The sequence below is a fragment of the Rousettus aegyptiacus genome, unplaced genomic scaffold (genome assembly GCF_014176215.1).
Source record: "Rousettus aegyptiacus isolate mRouAeg1 unplaced genomic scaffold, mRouAeg1.p scaffold_m13_p_3, whole genome shotgun sequence".
Taxonomy (NCBI): domain Eukaryota; kingdom Metazoa; phylum Chordata; class Mammalia; order Chiroptera; family Pteropodidae; genus Rousettus; species Rousettus aegyptiacus.
This window is the reverse complement of record NW_023416306.1, coordinates 94,723,496-94,741,793: the sequence shown is the minus strand read 5'-3', so window position 1 is coordinate 94,741,793 and position 18,298 is coordinate 94,723,496. Positions and strand designations below refer to the sequence as shown.

Below are 18,298 nucleotides of genomic sequence, written 5' to 3'. Positions count from 1 at the left end.
TCAGAGGACGTTATCTACTAACCAATAGCAGGATATCTGCTGTGAGTTTTCCTAAGATTTCTAAAATTTCTGGTTTTGTACTCATTTATCACTTCTTGCCTAGATCTTTAATGATCAAAAGACTATGTTTATAAATCTTTTGACCAAATGGGGGAATTGTCATGGCCATGAAACACAGTAAAAGTTAATTCTCTAAATGATGATTAGACTCATGCTTGTGACTTTATTTTCACTACAGTGAATCCAAGTATTAAATAATAAACACAATTGGAGAGAAAAGAGATAGTGATTGAGAGAAGAAAGGTATAAAATTTATACAATTGGTTTATTAACAAGTGTCCTAAATATTATGAGGATAAATAAGAAACAGTTTTATTTTTCTCTCATTAGTGCCTTTAACTCTTTACTTCCATTGATATCTTGGGATGCTGAGTGCTACATAGTAGAGAGTCTTAGAGTCCTGGGATAAATCACATTCCTATTCTAGTCAGTTAACTGGGTTAAAAATGTGTGCATGCCTCTTCCCATACAGTCAAGTAATACTTTTTTTTTTTTTTTTTAGAGTATAATGTTTCTATTTAATATAGATTAGTTTTTTTTTTTTTTTTTGCTATTTTCCTCATAGCCCTTACTAAATATTTGCCCTTTTGTTTGTTTGGTCTTTGTATTCCTTACCAGCTTGGGATCATATCATTATTATTCATTCTTTTTTTTAATCTGTAACACCTATAGCAGTGACTATCATATAAAAAATAATTGAACTAACTAATGACACTTTCGAGTTTGAAATGTCCTTTGTACTTTCTAGACCAGTGTAGTAGCACTAGTTACATCTACCTATCAGACAATTCCCATTTTAAGCAGCCGTTTCTTTCAATGCATCCTCTTTCCTGCCCTCTGCTATATTCTTAAAACACAGGTATGATTATATCACTCATCTCTCAACAAACTGAGTAACTCCACCTACAAAATAAAATCAGAGTGCTTAACTAAGTCTTATAACCTGGTCTTACTATATTTTCTATCCTACCTTCCATTATATTTCTGCTTATGTGTAACCTCCATGTATCCTGTACTCTGCCTGCACCAGAGCCCTTGGAGACCAAAATCCCAGCACTGTGACACTTCTCAGTTCTTGTTTAGGCTATTCTATTGGCCTGGTATGTTCCCAACCCCATCTCAGTCCATGGAAATATCGCTACCTTTCACAGGCAAACCCTGATGCTACCTCTTCAAGCTGGTCTACTCAGTTTCCTTCCCATTCATAATTAACCTGTCCTCTTCTATTCCTTTGCCCCTCATTCATGTCATCTCTACAATCATTGCCAAAGCCACTTTGAATTACAGTTTTTCCCACCATTATACTAGTTGAGGACATGGAACATGTCAGATTTTTTTTTGTACTTTCTATTCTAGTATAGTGGTACTTCTCAACTCTTTAATATAATAGCTCTCATAATAAGTGATGATATTTGTGTGGTCTTAAGGATAAAAGGTTGAGGTTACTCATGATCAGAGGTGACTGTTCAGGGGACAGTAGCTGCTCCAGGTCCCTAGGGCTAAGAGGGTTAATGGCTTAGCATATCTATGGCACATTCACACATACCTGTGCCCCTTATACCTACTGGAAAGATTTGCAGCATAGCACCTTGCACAAAGCAGATACTAGGTAAGTGTTTGCTATATCCAGTTGTATTATAAAATACAGGATAGCTTTCATTATTATACTGTTTCAAATTTAATTGACAGATTTTAAGTTCTGCTTCTTTCTGTGAACTCAATGACTTCAAAATCAGTAAGAACCTGTGCTTTAACTAATATTGCTGCATTTTATTAATTTACCTAAACAGTTACCATTGGTCAACTGATATTTATTGGTCACATGATATTTTAGTTTACCACATAGTATCTAAAGTTGACGCATAATTATCATTTTATTATTTCAGCTTTTTTATCTAAAAAAATCTTCATCATTTGAAAATATTCAAAAAAGTTTCAGCATACAATCTCTACAATTAAAGGTATGATAATTTTCACTTTTTATTATTCAAAGGAAATGTTTATTTTACAAGTAATTATCACCACCTATATATTTTTGTTTGTTTGTTTGCTTTCCTGAAATAGTGTAGTCAGTTGATTCATCCTGAGTTGATTGAAAGTTTGGATTTGAGTGTGTATTTGCTAGCTGATGTAAGATTGTGCTTGGAGGTAGCGCTATAAGATTTCAACAACTCTTGGAAGTGTCTCAGAGTCATTATTTGACTTTACCTGGTACATTATAAATCATTTATACTATTACCCTACACTTGCATCAGGCTCACACTTTGAAAACATTTTCATGAACACTATTCCAGTTTGATCTTGAACTTCATAATATCCTGATGAGAAGGAAGGTGAGACAGATACACGTTTTATACATGAAAAAGCAAAGGTTAGAAAGTGATAAATGGCAGAGCTAGTTCCGAAACCCATAACTCTTACCAAATGAAATGTACTTTCCTCTTCACCAAGAATCCATAGGCATTTTTGAAAGACTGGTTCTTACCACAGTGGGATCGATATCCAGTTCCCAGTTTTTTTCCCCCCAAGATCTGACAGTAACTTCCTTGATTCTTCACGTTAATTGCTTCTAACTTGCTTTTTTAAAAATTAAATTTATTGGGGCAAGTGAAATTATATAGGTTTCAAGTGTACAATTCAATACGTATTTGTCACATGTATATTCCATTGTGTGTTCATCACCCAAATTTAAATTTCTTTCCTGTTAACTGGCTTTTAACCTGCCTAACTTTAGCCTACTTCCTATTTCATTTCTAACATTCTCCTTTTTTATTAACTCTTCGATTCCTCTGTTTTATAACCCTGTACACTGACACTATTCTTAAGATTTATTTTATTGACAAATAATTGACATATAACATTACATTAGTTTTAGGGGTATAACATGATGATTTGATTTGTATATATTTTGAAATAATAACTACAATAAGCCATCACCACACATAGTTACACACTTTTTCTTATGATGAGAACCTTTAAGTTCTACTCTCTTAGCAACTTTCAAATATCCAAGACAGTATTTTAACAATAGTCACCATGCTGTACATTATGTCGTCAGAAATTATTTATTTTATAAGTGGACATTTATACCTTTCAGACCGCCATCACTCTTTTTATCTATACCCAACTCTCCAGCTCTGGCAGCCAACCAATCTGTTGTCTGTATCTATGAGTTTTTTATATTTTAAAAATTATTATTATTATTATTATTATTATTTTAGATTTAACACATAAATGAGATCATACAGTATTTGCCTTTCTCTGTCGTACTGACTTATTTCACTTAATGTCTTCAAGGTTCATCCATATTGTTGCAAATGGCAGGATATCCCTCTGTTCTATGACTGAATAGTATTCTAATATATATATTTTGATATCTTGGCTTGCGAATAATGCTACAAAAAACATGAGGGTGAAGCTATCTCTTTGAGATCGTGATTTCTTTCCTTTGTATATATACAAAGAAGTGGAATTGCTGGATCACATGGCAATTCTATTCTTAATTTTTTGAGGAACATCCATACTTTTCTCTAATGGTTATACCAGTTTACATTCCCATCAACAGTGCACACGGGCTCCCTTTTCTTCACCACTTGATGTCGCTTGTCCTTTTGAGATTAGCCATTCTAATACGTGTAAGGTGATATCTTCTTGTGGTTTTGATTTGCATTTTCCTGATGATTAGTGACGTTAATCATCTTTTCATGAACCTGTTGGCTATTTGTAAGTCTTTGTTGGAAAAAAATCTCTATTCGGTTCCTCTGCCCATTTTTTAATCAGATTATTTGGGTGCTTTTTCCTACTGATTTGTAAGAATTCCTTATATATTTTAGATATTAACCCCTTATCAGATTGATGGTTTGCAAATATTTTTCTCTATTCCATAGGTTGCCATTTCATTTTGCCGATCATTTATTTTGCAGTGGAGAAGTTTTTAGTTTAATATATTCTTACTTGTTTATTTTTACTTTCGTTGCTTGTGCTTTTAGTGTTATATCCAAAAAATCATCAACAAGACCAACATCAAGGAAATTTTCCTATATTTTCTTCTAGTAGTTTTACAGTTTCAGGTCTAACGTTTGAATCTTTAATTCGTTTTGAGTTAATTTTTGTAAATAGTGTAAGATAGAGATCCAATTTCATTAATTTGCATGAGAATATCCCAGTTTTCCCAGCAAATTTCTTAAAGAGATAGCCTTTTCACATTGAGTGTTCTTGGCTCTCTTGTATAATATTAGCTGATTATATATATTATATATGTCTCAATTTTGTTCCTTTGGTCTATGTGCCTGTTTTTATGACAATATCATGCTGTTTCTATTACTGTAGCTTTGTAATAAAGTTTGAAATAGGGAATTGTGATGCCTCCACCTTTGTTCTTATTTTTTAGGATTACTTTGGCTATTTGGGGCCTTTTGTGGTTACATACGAATTTTAGGGTTGTTTTTCTACTTCCGTGAAAAATGTCATTGCACTTTTGCTAGGGATTGTGTTGAATTAATAAATGGCTTTGGGTAGTACAGGCATTTAAAAATACTTATTTTTCTAATTCATAAACTTGAGTTATCTTTCCATATATCTGTGTCTTCTTCAATTTCTTTCATCAAGGTATTATAATTTTCAGTGTACAAATTCTTCATCTTCTTGGTTAAATTTATTCCTAAATATTTTATTATTTTTGATGCTCTTATAAATGTGATTACTTTATTTTTCAGATGATTGTTAGTGTACAGATATGCAACTGATTTTCGTATGTTGATTTTGTACCTGCAACTTTATTGATTTATCAATTAGTTCAAATAGTGTTTTGGTGGAGTCTTTACAGTTTTCTTATATAAGATTATATCTTCTTCACAAGCAGACAATTTGACTTCTTTTTTGATTTGGATGTCTTTTTTCTTTTCACTTTTTCTTTTCTAATTGCTCTAGCCAGGACTTACAGTACTGTGTTGAATGAAAGTGGCAAAACCGAGTCCTTCTGTCTTATTCTTGATCTTACACTGTTGAATATGATATTAGCTGTGAGTTTGTCATATGAGGTCATTTTTTTTGTTGAGTTTTGTTCTTTCCATACCAAATATGTTGAGAGTTTTTATCATAAAAGGATTCTGAACTTTGTCAAATCCCTTTTCCGCATCAATTGAGATGATCATAGGATATTTATCTTTTATTCTATAAATGTGATGTATCACATTTTTGATTTGTACATGTTGAGCCATTCTTGAATCTGAGGGACAAATATCACATGGTCATATTGTATGATCCTTTTAATGTGATGGTGAATTCAGTTTGCTAATATTTTCTTTTCTTAATATATATATATATATATATATATAGTGTGTGTGTACGTATATATATGTGTGTGTGTGTATGTATATGTATACACACAGACACACACATACATACATAATGTAACAACATAGATGGACCTTGTGGCATTATGATAAATGACAGAGAAAAATAATTACTGTCCTCACTTATATGTGGAATCTAGAAAAGCTGAACTTGGAGAAACATAGAGCGAATGGCTGTTGCCAGGGGCTGGAAGGGAAAGGAGAGGCATGGGGTTTTGTTAGTCAAAGAGTATACACTTCCAAGTATAAGATATGTAAATTCTGGGGATCTAAAGTATGGCATGGTGACTATAATTAGCAATACTATTATTATATATTTGAAGGTTGTTAGGAGAGTAGATCTTAAAGGTTATTACACATAAAAACAATGGTAATTACATGAGAGGATAGAAGTGTTAACTAACCTTATTGTGGTAATCATTTCACAATAATACATGTATTATATTATGACATCGTATGCATTAAAATTACATATGTTATATGTCAATAATATCTCAGTAAAGCTGGAAACAAAAACTTAAACCCATTCTGGTAGCTCTGCCTTGTAGTTATAGATTCTGTCAGTGATTTCTTACAGAGTGTTCTATGCAGCTATATATGGCCACTCTGTGTAGTTTATATCTAGACAGCAAGTGGGAATATATTCTACATCTTTTCAGGTTGTGTTTTCCTAATATATACATATGTGTTTATATTTCTTGATATTTACATATACATACATACATACATACATACATACATATATTCTATTGTTTATTTATTTCTCTATTTTCTATTCTAATTATGTATTGAGTTAACATATGGTTTCTTGAGATAGGGGAAGTATAGTAAGTCACGGAGGATAAATATTTTTAATGTATTTGGTACATCTTACAGTATATAACTAGTTTGTATGAAGTTGTTATGTTTGGAATTTGAGCCTAAATTCACTATAATGAAAAACATCTCTAAAACAAATTATTATTTATTAGCAAAAAATTAAATGCAGTTAATTTATTGACAATAGTTCAATAGGCTGGAAATGCTATAACAAAGGATTGGAATTAATCTCTTTTACTAGTAATGTGTGCTGTTAGAATTTCAAGTACCAATACATAGTGTCTGAAAATTATTAATAATGAGTAATATTATAAAATTAACATTATTGTTAAATTAAGTTGATTCTATAATATTAGAGAAAATAAATATTAGGCTGGAATCCTATTACTTAAGCTTATAAATACTGAATTGAAAATTATTGTAGAGGATATTTGAATACTACTGTATAGAAAGTAAATGTTGTTAAAGTGCTTTTGAAAATAGATTCACAATTTTCTTTTATAGGATAAGACATTTTAATAATTTTGTCTATAGTACCTATTTTTTGCATTAAAAGTAAAAGTAGAGTGTGAACTTTATTCGGATATGTAAAAACGTTCTCTTTTAATTAAGAATATAGAAAATAATAACTAATGTCTATCTACTTTATAGTGTTATTTTTATGAAGCTAACTAAATGTTGTTTGACCAATTAAATTATAGTACTTTGTTTTAACTAACCTACTATTAACTTTATAAACCACCTTTTGGAAAACATCAAGAATACATGATTTAAAATTTTTTGATAGTGGCCAGACTACATTAATAGTAATTGTAACTGAATTAATTTTAAATTTACAGCAACTAAATTGATTTTATATTTTTTCTGCCTCTTCGTTTCTTCTTCAATAAGAGAGTAAAATCTGCAATTGAGTTGAGGAAGGAGGAGACCACAACTCCATTAGAGATTAAAGATAACATGCAAGACAATATAAAAGAGGTGATGTTTCAAAAAGCAAAGGAATTGGAGCGTCGTCAGACGGTTGAGCTAAGTGAAACTCAGGAACCCGTCATAAAAGAAAATATAGATACCATCTTAGATATCGTTCAGGACAATTACAGTATGACAGATCTGTCTGTCTCTCTCGTCGAAGCGTCTAAAAAAGCTGGCATTAGTTACATTGTTTATCCCAAAAAAAAGAGAATAAAATGGAAGAAAGGATGGAAGCTCCGTAGAGTTACAATGGTGTTGGAAGAGTTATCCAAATCTCCAAAAATTCTTAAAAGGTCCTGTTTAATCAATAATTACTATAGTTTAAGAAATGTATTGTGGTTTTGGCCTTAATTTTATAATTTCACCCAATGAAGTTATTATTTTACTCAACACTGAAGATATGCTGAACTCTTAGCTAAAGGATAACCCCTTATTTTTTAATATACAGCTATTTAATAGCATAAATATGTGAATAGTTCAAACTATAATTTAAAGGTGGGGCTGATTTAAGAACATGAAGTAAGACTAAGTCAATTTAATGGCTAAATGAAATCTTTTAGCAGAAAGATATGAAATCTACTAAGTTGTTTTTCAGAAGTAATTTAGGACGGAAACCCTACTCTGGCTCCAGATACCACCAATTCGAAAGGAAATAGATTGCTGAAATTTAATCATTTTTAAATTTTAAAGTATTGAATTGAGTAATAAATTAGATAGACAAACTGATTTTTGTATGTTATGAGACCTAATTCAGAGATTAACACAAAGAAATAATTTTTCTTCTTACTTAGAAGTAATAGTATCTAGCATGTTTAAAAATATGGAGGGACTTAAAATAATGACAGCTTAAAATTCGGATATGGTCATGTTTAAGTATTCAAGACATAACTTTCTTATAACCCAGTGCTGTACAAAATAGTTTCCACAAAGCTCTGGGCTTTGTTTCTCTTTAGAAATCTCCAGATGACAAAAAACTTATTCATTAAACTTATGCCCTTTTGAAAAGTAAAGACTTCCCTGGTGATAAAAGTCATGTCCTTTGTTCACTTTATTGTTATAAAGACTCGCTGGTTCTGAAAAAGAGTTAATTATATTTTGGTGTGGTGACTTATTGTCGTCTCTTAGAAGACCAGGGAGTAACCTTATGTAAGTGTGAGTGACAGAGTGGAACAGAGATCAACCCTGGTGGAGACTGCCATTCAAGTCAAGTCCCGAGTTCTCCACACACTACTTTTGCTTAAGCTTCCCCTGCAACAAATATAATAGCTGGAAGCTATCTTGTTAGCTCATCTTTAGAACATTTTAGGTAGATTTTTCTAAGTTGACAAATGTTTTAGATCAAAACCAGAAGATTGCTTATACATTTTTGATGCACTTTCTCTTTTCAAAGTGTTATGAATCTTCACCATCCTAGAAAAGATAATATGCAGCACCATTTTGGCCATGACCAAAGTGACTTCTATCTATACAAAGAATATAAGTGGTGTAACACTGCTTCACTGGGATGTTTTACTGCTTACTGACCGTTTATCATTTTGATTATAAAGTTTCACCATTTGAAGAGATTTATTTACTTTTTAATAACTGAATTGGAAATTTGTATAGGCTGCCAACAGTTGTAACAGGAGCCATAGGATGAGACTTTTGGTGAAGGTAGTAAAATAAACTGGGATTATTTATCTAAGATAGTACAGCTTTCCTAACTTCTTTGAAAATCTTTAATTTATCACAGAAATGTAGCTATGAAATAATTATTTTAAAACAAGTTTATGAATCAACTTTAAAAATAATTTATTTCTATAGTTTGAGATATTTGTTCACTAATCTTAACTTGGTTAACACAGATACATCCTTCTTTCCATTTTATATCAGACCTTTAAGCTTCTTTAATCACATTCATCCCCTTAAATGGTAAGTCCTGACTTCCACTGTCTAACTTCCAAACTTGACTGTTCTTGAAAGTGAATCTTTGATCTCAGTCCTGGTTTACTTGGCCCATCTTGCTCTGTTACACCCCAAAGAGAGGCAGAATTTTTTATCTACATGCAGGAGGTGACATATTTTCCTAAGTGCTACTTAGTCCCCCATGGTCGGGTATTACATTTAGTATACTGTCTTGGTAGATGGCCATATGGGATAGAATAGGAACAGTTTAGAAATTTTCACTCCATCTTTACTGCTATTATCTCCTTCAGGTTATAGCTTATACAGTTATTAAGTTGATTTATTCCCACTATGCATTCTGGGAGTAGGGAAATTATCACAGGATAGGTCAATGTCTCACAAGATCTGCTGTTAGGTGGTTTCAGGCCAAGATTCTTTCTGCTACTCAACCTTCATAATTCCCTAATTAGGTTGATGGATTTCAGTGGCATCCACAGTGGGTATCTATCTGTGGATCAGCATAAGTTTAGAGCCAGTATCTAATAACCTGCAGAAGGTTTGCGTTTTTAATCTTTCTCAGATATTCGGAAGCTTTGGGGGAAAATTCAATAAATATACCTAGGCCACATAATAAAATCCTTCCTCAGTGGAATCTGCCTGACCTTCTTGTCAAGTGGGAGGTTTTGGATTGTGAGCTGGCTGAGAGCTGGGTAACCACTATAGTTAGTTAGGCATATACCCAGAAGACCTAGAAGTTTTTCACCTATGTAAGTGAAAGAACACCTTAGAAGCCTGCCCATATACCTCATTTCTAAGGACATATAGTCTTTTAGTTATTGCCACAGATCCTCGTGAGTTAAAATTCTGTGATTACCATTCTGTCCCTGTGTTTTATTTTGGTAATTGTGTCCACACGATCCAGAAATCTGTGTTTAACAAATCTCTGGCAACTCTGATGCACAATAGAGAAATAGTTTTGTTTGTGGCTAAGTTGATTTATTTATTATAAAAATAATTATGTTTCTGTAATTTAAAAATCGCTCTTTTAAAAACTAGATCAATGTCTCATGGAGTCCTTCCTGGACAGAAGAAATATTTGCTGAAAATTCCATTATATGAACGTCCACTACAGTGTCCCAGCCTACCATCATGTTTAAATTTTGACAAATTTGCCCAAAGTCGGGGAGGAATTCCAGAGGATACTGACCCTCAAACATGGGTTGTTGATCTATTCTCTAAGCATAAACCTCAGAAGGCAACTGAAGAAGAGAAAGTTGTTAAAACATTTGTTCCGAAAGACTTGTCTGAAGAAATGAAAGAACCACCAAAACTAGAACTGAGTGATTCTTTGACATCTAGTCTTCCTCCAGACGTCATTAAACATTATGAATCCCAAGTGAAGATCTTGACTGAAGAAATAAATCATAAAAAAAAATATCTTGCATTTTTATACTGTAGACGTGGAGCTATTTATAGGAAACTGGGAAAGTTACAGAGTGCCATGAATGATCTACAGGAAGTAAGTTTTATTTAATCAAAATAACTATTTATAATTTATACTTGCATATAATTATACAATAGTTTTTTCTAAAATTTTGAACAATGAATTTGTATTGTATATTTGTGATTATAAAAATTGTATTTATTGACGTTTTCAAATAATAAATATTAAAAGCACTATATTTTGTTTGTCAGATTGGGAGGTACTATTTTATACCATACACTTAACAAAACAATCAGGATCCCTAATATTTGAAATTTGATAGGATATATTCCTTTAATAAATCAACTTTAATTGAATTTTTATGTATATTTTCTAGGCTATACTTTTGGAACCGTTGTTTCTCAATGCCTATTGGCACCGACATCTCATTTATCTTTTCCAAGACAAAATTAGTGAAGCTTTGGATGACTTGAATTATATAAATAAATATAATAAAAATAATGCAGGTGGGTTATCTGTGCAGAAAATTATATTGATTATATCTTTACCTAAGCTTTGGTGATTTAGTATTATAAAGATACATAAACCAGTAGACATAGGTCTCCAAGCAGATTGTGACTTTCATAAGTTAAATTTATTGTAATATTATACATTTAAGACTTGTATGATCCTGTATTATTTTCAAAATACTCATCATGGTTTGAAATGTTAATGTCTTTGATATATATTACAATAAAATGGTTGCTTACTTTTCATCCCACGAAAAGAATATGAACTTAAAAATTTTAGTTTTAGAGTGATTCACAAATCTTTTTTTGACCATAGATCTCTGAATTAAGAATTTTAGTGTTCCTAAGACTTCTTGGTTGGATGAAATCTATATGTTTGCCCTTATGGAACGTAATTTAAATCAACTTGAACTTTTGGAGAATGAGAAAATGTCATACTCATCTGTGTATCCCCAGCATCCACAACATACCCCTAAAATGTAGCGCGAGCTTTATAAACATTTTCTGATCTCTGCTGATCTCTGCTAAAAGTCCATATAATTTTGTGCCATTAAAATCTAACTTTTCACTATAAACATTAAAAGATTATGAAACATTTCAGACATACAAAAAGGTAATAGTTAATTTTTGTTACTTCAAATTGAAGTTGAAAATGCTTTTAAGCATAAATGAGTATTATCCAGACTCGGAGAACAAGTTTTGCACTGTTGAAATTAGAACAACAACAACAAACCCTTATGTTAGTTTAGAAAGTATAGTAGAGAAACATTATTTTAAGACTACCATTTTGGAGAGAGAGGGATTAATCTTTAAAAGTTTTCATAGTTCATAAAAGGACCATAACACTAAATTTTATCTTTTTAATTAATTTTAGAGGCATATTTGTCAAAGGCAGAAATTTTCCGGAGTAAAAACGACATTACTTTGGCTATTCTAAACTATACACAGGCAATTAAATGCAAGCCTATGGATGCTGATATGTATTTCAGGAGGGGTGAAATGTATGAAATAACAAACAAAGTACTGGCCATTGATGACTTTTCCAAAGTAAGCTGTATCACATATAATGCTCCCATTTATATGTTTTAGATTATGGTCTCAGTCTAATACTGTAGCAGTTGTTGAAATTCTTTCACATATGTTGTATAATTAAAAATAACTTATTACAGGTTAGGACATATAGCAATCATTACTAGAATAGGTATTACTTCTATGTCAATTTTTTAAAAATAATTTATTTCTCAATTATATTTGACAGACAATATTATATTAGTCTCAGGCATACAACATGGTGATTAGATATTTGTATAACTTATGAAGTGACCACCCTGCTAAGTTTACTATGCATGTGACACTACACATGGTTTTTCCAAATACTATATTCCCTATGCTGCACTTATACTCCCATGACTGTTTTTATAACTGGCAATTTGTGTGTCTTAGCTCTTTTTTTTTTTTTTTTTTTTTTTTACCAATTCCCCCAAGCCACCTCCCATCTGGCAGTTCATTTCCTATATCTATGACTTCGTTTCTGTTTTGTTTGTTTGTTTATTTTATTATTATTTTTTATTTTGTTCATGTGTTGTGTGTTTTTGTTTTTTTAGATTTTACATATAAGTGAAATCATATGGTATTTGTCTTTCTCTGTCTGACTTATTTTACTTAGCACAATACTCTCTAGGTCCATCCATGTTGTCACAAATGAAAGATTTCACTCTTTTTTTTATGGCTGAGTCAAAAATTTTAAAATTAGAATTAGTGAATGGATTTACATCACAGAGCTGGCTGTGGGAGCATTTGAGAAAGCTCTGAGGAGGGCTTGACTTTTCCAGCTTTCTCCCCTTGAACCATAAAACAGTAGTTTTATGCTTTGACAATTGTTTCTTCCCTTCAAATGAGGGAGAAAATCAAATCATTCTCCACTTAACTCTTGAGACATAGCTGATTCTCTTTTGCAGCAAATCCATCTCATCTCAAAGAAGCTATGCTCATGGATTTGTTCATCCATTCATTCACTCAGAAATATTTATTGACTAAGGTACTCTATAATGTAATAGATAAATCTTAATGAATAAAATGAACATATTTCCTGCTTACATGGAGCCTATTGTCTAAAGGACAGATATTAAAGAAATACATAAGTATATAATTACAAATTACGATGACTTCTATGAAGGAAATAAAAATGATGAGGATGGGTAATTTATATTTGGTTGGGGAATATCAAGGAATTCCCTTGAGGAAGTGACTTAGCCGAATTATACTTTGAGGCTAGAGTCAGGCAAAATATTCTCCTGATTTCAGCAGAATTGTAACCTTGATCTAACTTTTAACTCTAAATTCTTAGCTCATAGTACAATTGAGAATTTAGAAATTATTTAAATAAGTTATCTTTCCACTTTCCCAGCTGCTCTGTTTCTTAATCCATGATGTTAGCCACATACTTGACATTATTTTACTTCAAGAGAATATTATAAGTATTGGTAATTTCTGGTGTAGAAAAAAATCATTTCAATATTTTCTTTTGAAGATATCAAAATGATTATACTATCTATTCTGTTTGTTTCCTCCATCTGGCATCAATAGTTTAAAAACTGACTAATTTAATTGACTAATTATTTAAATTCACTAATTTTAAATTGACTAATAGTTTAAAAATTGACCAATCAACTAAACCAACTTGAGGTCAAATGAACTTCAAAATTTTTAGGGTTTCTTCCCCTGTTTTAAAAATACTTGGAAATCTTTGTGCTTCAATTCCCCTCACCCCCCACTATCAGTAGATGAGGACCTTTACAACTGAGTAGACAATGATTTAGTCTGTTCACTCTATTGCCTTGTATGTCAATGTGAAATGAATGAACCATACCAATGTCAATTCATTTGTCTCCACAGTTTTACGGAGTAGATTAATCCACATCTGATTTGATTGAATCAGCCTTGATGTGGTCAATATGTATTATCTTTAGGGATATAATTGGGATATAATTGATAGATCAACTATAACTCTACTCTAGTTGAATAAGTCACTTATGAAATTTTACCAGTGAAAGTTTCAGTGGGCAAAAGCCTTGGCTGCTTGTCTATGCTGTTTTTTTTTTTCTTCTCTCTGATATAAAATCTCTCTTTTTTAGAATTTGGTGATGAATGGATTTCCTAAAGACATTGTCTTTAAATGCAAATTTCAATTTGCATCTTAAATTAGTTTGCTTAAAAAAATCTGAAGTTAAAAACAAGCTTGTAATCCACTTAATTTGCTATGGGTTTATATACCTTTTTAAAAAATTATGTGATATGTTTTTGTGTCTCCTCTCCACCCTTCCTTCCTCCCATGCAGTGTATTTTTTATGATCCCCAAAGAATAGATGCATTATTGAAACGTGGACTGTTTTACTATGAAAATGAAAACTGGAATGCAGCCATACAGGATTTTACAGCCTTGCTAAATGTAGAACCCCAAAATTCCCAAGCAAGGTGAGAATTATTTTACATGCGATGTTTGAAATTATACTATTTTTTACAAGTACTTTTTCAGGAAAGAAAATTGCTTAAAATACCAGACAGCTCTTTAAAAACAGTGAATCGATTTTCCGTGCTGCCAATGAATGGAAATCTTTATCTATAGTGTAACAATGGTAGTTAATTTAATAGGCATAAAATGACAATTTAGCCAATTTAGAGTTTCATTAGTATTCTCTTTTCTTTTTTTTTCTTTTTTTTTGCCTTTTCAAGAATTTGTTAGCATTCTCGAAATATTACTTATCAATTTTTTTTAAAGTCTGGTCTACATTTTTGTTCATTGAATTATTTTTTTTTCCTTTTTTGTGTACTTTGTATTTATTGAGTACTGAGTATAGAGAACTGTTTATATAGATTTCTGTAATATTATAACTTTGACATTAACCTTTGTTTTTCCAACTTTATTGTGCTTGAAGCAGTTCTCATTTTGTTGCTTTTCTTTAATCTAAGTTTTGTTTTGAAGAGTTTTAAAAAATGTGTATAGTCATATCTGCTCATCTTTTCACTCATGATTTTTTAAAATTAAATTAATTAATTAACTTATTTATTTTTTTTTTATGGTGAAATTGGTTAATGAAATCCAAAGTTTCAGCTGTATACTTTAACAGTGAGGCATATATATGTTTACACTATGTGTTTACCTCCCATAGTTAGATTTCTTTCTGTCACCACATATTTGACCCCTTTACATGGTCTACCTCCTCCCTCCCCTCTTCCCTCTCTCTGCTACCCTACCCTCTGGTACCACTAGTCTATTGTCCATATCTATGAGTCTGTTTGTTTGTCCTGTTCATTTGTTGCTTTTAGGTTTATACCCCACATATAAGTGATATCATGTGATTTTCAACTTTTTCTGTCTGAATTATTTCGCTTAGCACGGTTATCCCACGCACGGTCCATTCATGTTGTCGCAAATGGCAATATTTCATCTCTTCTTATAGCTGAGTAATATTCCATTGTATATATGTACCACAGTTTCTTTAGCCAATCATTGATCGTAGGACACTCTGGTTGCTTCCATGTCTTGGACCCTGTGAATAACACTGCCATGAACATCAGTGTGCAAATATCTTTTTAGATATGGGTTTTCAAGTCTTTGGTGTAAATACCCAGTAGAGGGATTGCTGGATCATATGGTAGATCAATTCTTAGTTTTTTGAGAAACCTCCATACTGTTTTCCATACTGGCTATACCAATTTGCAGTCCCATCAGCAGTGGATGAGGGTTCCTTTTTCTCTGCATACTCTCCAATATTTGTTATTACTTGTCCTGTTGATGATAGCTATTCTAACAGGTGTGAAATGATATCTCGCTGTGGTTTTGATTTACATTTCCCTAATAGCTAGAGATGTTGAGCATCTTTTCATATATTTTTGCCACTTGTATGTCCTCTAGGGAGAAATGTTTGTTCAGGTCCTATGCCCATTTTTCAATTGCATCATTTGTTCTTTTGTTGTTATTGAGTTGTATGAGTTCTTTGTGTACTTTGGATATTAAGCTTTTATTGGAGGTGTTGCTTGCAAATATGTTTTCCCATTCAGATCGTTCTCTCTTTACCTTGTTGACAATTTCTTTTGCTGAGTAGAACCTTTTTAGTTTGATGTAGTCCCATTCACTTATTTTACCTTTTACTTCCCTTGCTTTTGAGGTCAAATTCATAAAATCCTCTTTGAGTCCAAGGTCCTTCAGTTCAGTTCCTATGTTTTCTTCTGTGCATTTTATTGTTTCAGGTGTTATATTTAATCCCTTAATCTATTTTGAGTTAATTTTGGTGTGCGGTGATAGACAACAGTCTAGTTTCATTCTTTTGCAGGTGGCTTTCCAGTTTTCCCAGTATCACTTATTGAAGAGGCTTTCCTTTCTCCACTGTATATTTTTGGCTTCTTTGTCAAAAATTATTTGCCCATATAAATATGAGTTTACTTCCGGACTCTCAATTCTGTTCCACTGGTTGGTGTATCTGTTTTGCTGCCAATACTATGCCATTTTTATTACTGTCACTTTGTAGTATAATTTGAAGTTGGGCAACGTGATGCCTTCAGCCTCTTTTTTCTCAGGATGGCTTTGGCAGTTAGGGGTCTTTCGTGCTTCCATACAAATCTGATGATTTTTGTTCTATTTTTTAAAAAAATGTCAATGAGATTTTGATGGGGATTGTATTAAATCTGTATAATGCTTTAGGTAATATGGTCATTTTAACTATGTTGATTCTTCCAATCCAAGAACACGAAATATATTTCTATTTTTTTTTTTTGTATCTTCTTCGATTTCTTTTAATAGGGCCTTATAGTTTTCATTATATAGGTCCTTCACTTGTTTTGTTAAATTTATTCCTAGATATTTTATTCTTTTTGTTGCAATTGCAAAAGGAGTTATTTTTTCCATTTCTTTTTCTGATGCTTCATTATTAGAGTATAGAAATGCTATGGATTTTTGAACGTTGATTTTGTATCCAGAGACTTTACTGTATTTGCTTATTGTTTCTAGTAGTGTTCTTGTGGAATCTTTAGGGTTTTCTATATAGAGAATCATGTCATCCACAAATAGTGACAGTTTGACTCCTGCATTTCCTATTTGGATGCCTTTTATATCTTTCTCTTGCCCGATTGTGCTCACTAGGACTTCCAATGTTTTATTGAATAATAGTGGCGATAGTGGACAGTCTTGCCTTGTTCCTGATCTTAGAGGGAAGATTTTTAGTTTTTCACCACTAAGTACAATATTGGCTGTGGGTTTGTCCTATATGACCTTTATTATGTTAAGGTACTTTCCATCTATACTGATTGTGTTAAGTGTTTTGATCATAAATGGATGTTGTATATTGTTGAAGGCTTTTTCTGCACCTATTGATATGGTCATATGATTCTTATTTTTTAATTTGTTTATGTGGTGTATCAATTAATTGATTTGCATATGTTGAACAATCCCTGTGCCTCTGGGATGAAGCCCACTTGATTGTGGTGTATAATCTTTTTAATACGCTGCTGTATTCTGTTCACTAGTATCTTATTTAAGATTTTTGCATCTGTGTTCATGAGAGATATTGGTCTGTAGTTTTCTTTTTTGTGTTATCTTTTTACCAGAGTTTGGTTTCAGGGTAATATTTGCTTCATAAAATTGCCTCCCCTTCGATATTTTTGGAAGAATTTGAGGAGAATAGGTATTAAATCTTCTTTTAATGTTTGGTAGAATTCACTGGTGAAGCCATCTGGTCCTGGACTTTTACTTTTTAGTAGATTTTTGATGATCGTTTCAATTTCCATACTGCTGATTGGTCTATTTAGATTTTCCAGTTCTTATTGATTCAGTCTAGGAAGGTTGTATTTTTCTAAGTACTGGTCCATATCTTCTGGGTTATTAAATTTGGTGTTATATACTTTTTCATAGTATTCTTGTATGATCCTCTGTATTTCTGTGATATCTGTTTTAATTTCCCCTTTCATTCCTGATTTTGTTTATCTGTGTCTTTTCTCTTTTTACTTTAGTGAGTCTAGCCAGTTAATAAAATTTGACAATTTTATTAACTTTCTCAAAGAACCAGCTCTTTGTTGCATTTATTTTTTCTATTGTTTTTTTTTTTTAATTTCATTTATTTCTCCTTTAATTTTGATTATTTCTTTCCTTCTGCTGATTTTAGGCTTCATTTGTTCTTCCTTTTCTAGTTTTTTAAGACGAAGTATTAGGTTGTTTATTTGGTCTCATTCTTGTTTTTGGAGATAGGTCTATAATGATATGA

The 18,298-nt window shown here is 31.8% G+C and overlaps 1 protein-coding gene across 1 annotated transcript in view; it reads left to right on the top strand.

Moving 5' to 3' along the window:
• TTC6 (tetratricopeptide repeat domain 6) overlaps positions 1–18,298 on the top strand; it is a 182,775-nt gene that overhangs the window by 110,622 nt on the left and 53,855 nt on the right. The window contains exons 11-16 of the mRNA XM_036239179.1: positions 1,947–2,021; positions 7,125–7,498; positions 10,146–10,608; positions 10,910–11,039; positions 11,917–12,089; positions 14,380–14,516. Coding sequence (XP_036095072.1) covers positions 1,947–2,021; positions 7,125–7,498; positions 10,146–10,608; positions 10,910–11,039; positions 11,917–12,089; positions 14,380–14,516 — 1,352 coding nt within the window. The remainder of the gene's footprint in view (positions 1–1,946; positions 2,022–7,124; positions 7,499–10,145; positions 10,609–10,909; positions 11,040–11,916; positions 12,090–14,379; positions 14,517–18,298) is intronic.